At 42.3% G+C, this 2324-nt stretch overlaps 1 protein-coding gene across 1 annotated transcript; it reads right to left on the bottom strand.

The window, feature by feature from the left end:
- Nucleotides 1–558: 558 nt before the first annotated feature.
- Nucleotides 559–966, bottom strand: LOC138175283 (U1 small nuclear ribonucleoprotein C-like). The gene has a single exon (XM_069105678.1). It carries the CDS (start codon nt 964–966, stop codon nt 559–561), a length of 408 nt encoding a protein of 135 aa, XP_068961779.1.
- Between the last annotated feature and the right edge of the window lie 1358 nt (nt 967–2324).

Here is a 2324-nt window from a genome sequence, read left to right as displayed (position 1 = left end):
CAACAATACCCATCAATTGAGAAACATCAGATGAAAGCAATATGAAAGCAATGGACTATCGCTATGCCACAAGAAATGAATATGAAGAAGTCAAGATAAAATTGGAAAGGATTGTATGTACTAATGGGAGAGGGAAAGTAAGCAGAAAAAAGAAAACAATTTATACCACTACAATATAAAGAAACACAACACTGGTAGACTTCAAAACTCTGATCAATGCATTATGTAATTGTGACTCCAGGAAGACTGGTAAAGTATGTTTCCTTTTCTTTGACAGAGAGATGTTAAACTATAGATGCAGAATGAGGAATAAATTTTAGATACATCCAATGTGTTGATTGTTACACTGAGGAGGGAAGGGTACAATGAGGCAGGGAGGGAGGGATATACTGGGGGGAGTGGAATCATGGGAAAGTGACAGTGATGTAAAAAAGTGCCAACATTTTAAAAGGGGAAGGGGGGGGGGACCCATGTTTGAGACCCAGAGCCATGATGTTCTGGTGGAATAGAACAAAGAATAGTAAATTGAGAAATGGGTTTCTTTATGTTCTTTCCATTTTATCTGTCTGTTCTGTGCATTGCTGGGCGAGTGGACACCATCATGGGATGAGGAAGGAGCCTCATTGGAGGACCAGGTATGTGGTCTCCCATGGGCATCCTCATGCCAGGAGGCTGCCCAACAGGCATCATTGGGGGGGGGCGGGGCATCATGCTGGGGTGAGACGGTGGGATCATAGGCCCTCCTAGTGGAGGAGCAGAGAACAGGTTGGGAGGAATTCTTCCTTGCTGAAATGAAGTGTTTGTTTTATCAATCAGGCTCTGGGCTTGTTCTTCCAAGATAATTTGATTTTTTGATAATAGTCTCACACTCTCTTTGTGCTTCCTCCCGCTGCAGTGTGTCTTCCTCACAGATGGAGAATCATGAGTGAGGTAAGTTTCGCAGTAATCACAGTAAAACTTGAGCATGATGATGCACAGTTGTGCCTTGTTCTGGCCGAGGTATCTTCAAAATGCGACTGGCTGGCTTCCTTACTTTCTTCACTTTATCTCTTAACAATTTGTCCCCATAAAAGGCTAATAACTTCAGGATGCTCTAATCTGGCCCCATAATATAGGACCCAGCTCTTCAGACAGATACTCGTAAGGGCAGGGATCCTAAGGGATGGACTGAACCCCGGGAGGGAGAGGGAAAGAGAGGAGGAAAAGGAGAGAGAGGGAAAGGGGGAGAGAGGGAAGGAGAGAGAGGGAGAAGGTGACAGAAATCGAGAAAGGATATTACATTTTAAAACTGAGTCAAAATACAGCCTGCAGGGACTCTCATATGTGGATTAGTAACCCCCATTTCTATTTGAGTTTGACACACTGCTAAGTCTAGTTGAAGAGAAGGATCCCTCCTGCCATTGACTGAGGAAATTCTTCACCAGTAGTGCCTTACACTGATAAAATCACAGGTCAGATTTCTAATCCTTAGTATGTACAAAGGAAGAGGTTAGAGGCTAAGGATACAAAGAAAAAAAGCAATACAACTCTATTGCTATCAAGGAGCACACAGTCTAATAGGAAGTTTCAATTTTAAGTCAGGTGCACAGGCCCAATAGTACATAGGGTGCAAAAGCAAAACTCATGGTGAATCATTTCCCTTAATGCCATTTCCACAGATAAAATCATACCCATTGTGGAGGTTTAAATGTTTAATAGTGCCATGGAGATTGTTGGGAAAGGGTTTTAAGTAGATGTGATTGCTGAAGAGGCATGGGCTGTAGCACCAACAGAAGAGATGTCAGATTGTATCTCCATATTTGTCATAGCTAATGGCTGCAGGGAACAGGCTAGAAAGAGGGACTGGTGGCTTTGGATAGGGTGAGTACTGCTATTTTCAGGATTCTTGGACTTTTCTTCTCGTTGCTGGCAGTTGGCTAGTGATTAGTGTTGGTCTGACTGGCAGGCTTATTCTTCCCAAGGATGACTGTTTTGGCTACAAGGAGGCTGGACTGGAAGCAGGGCCAGTCGTTGGCAGGGGTGATGTCTGCTATTCCTGGGACTTCAGGGTTCAGGGTTCTGAATACAAGGCAAGTTTATGGCAAAAGCCAAAGAGCAGTTATACATCCTATTATAATTACATGTGTACACACAATTCATGAGTACATGGAACATGTGTTACACACATAAATATAAGCCACATTTTCCTATATGTACATACATGTATGCACACAAGTACATGTATATATGTGTGTAGATAGATGATAGATAGATAGACAGACAGACAGAGATAGATAAATAGATAGATAGATAGATAGATAGATAGATAGATAGATAGATAGATA

Source organism: Petaurus breviceps, unplaced genomic scaffold, assembly GCF_028583685.1.
Source record: "Petaurus breviceps papuanus isolate PSGF00001 unplaced genomic scaffold, PetGlider_PUasm1.0 77, whole genome shotgun sequence".
Taxonomy (NCBI): domain Eukaryota; kingdom Metazoa; phylum Chordata; class Mammalia; order Diprotodontia; family Petauridae; genus Petaurus; species Petaurus breviceps.
The sequence above is the reverse complement of the archived record's forward strand: the minus strand, read 5'-3'. Positions and strand labels throughout refer to the sequence as shown.

What these genes read in the sequence shown, in the direction of transcription:
- LOC138175283 (XM_069105678.1), bottom strand. Translation starts at nt 966, where the DNA reads ATGCTCAAGTTTTACTGTGATTACTGCGAAACTTACCTCACTCATGAT.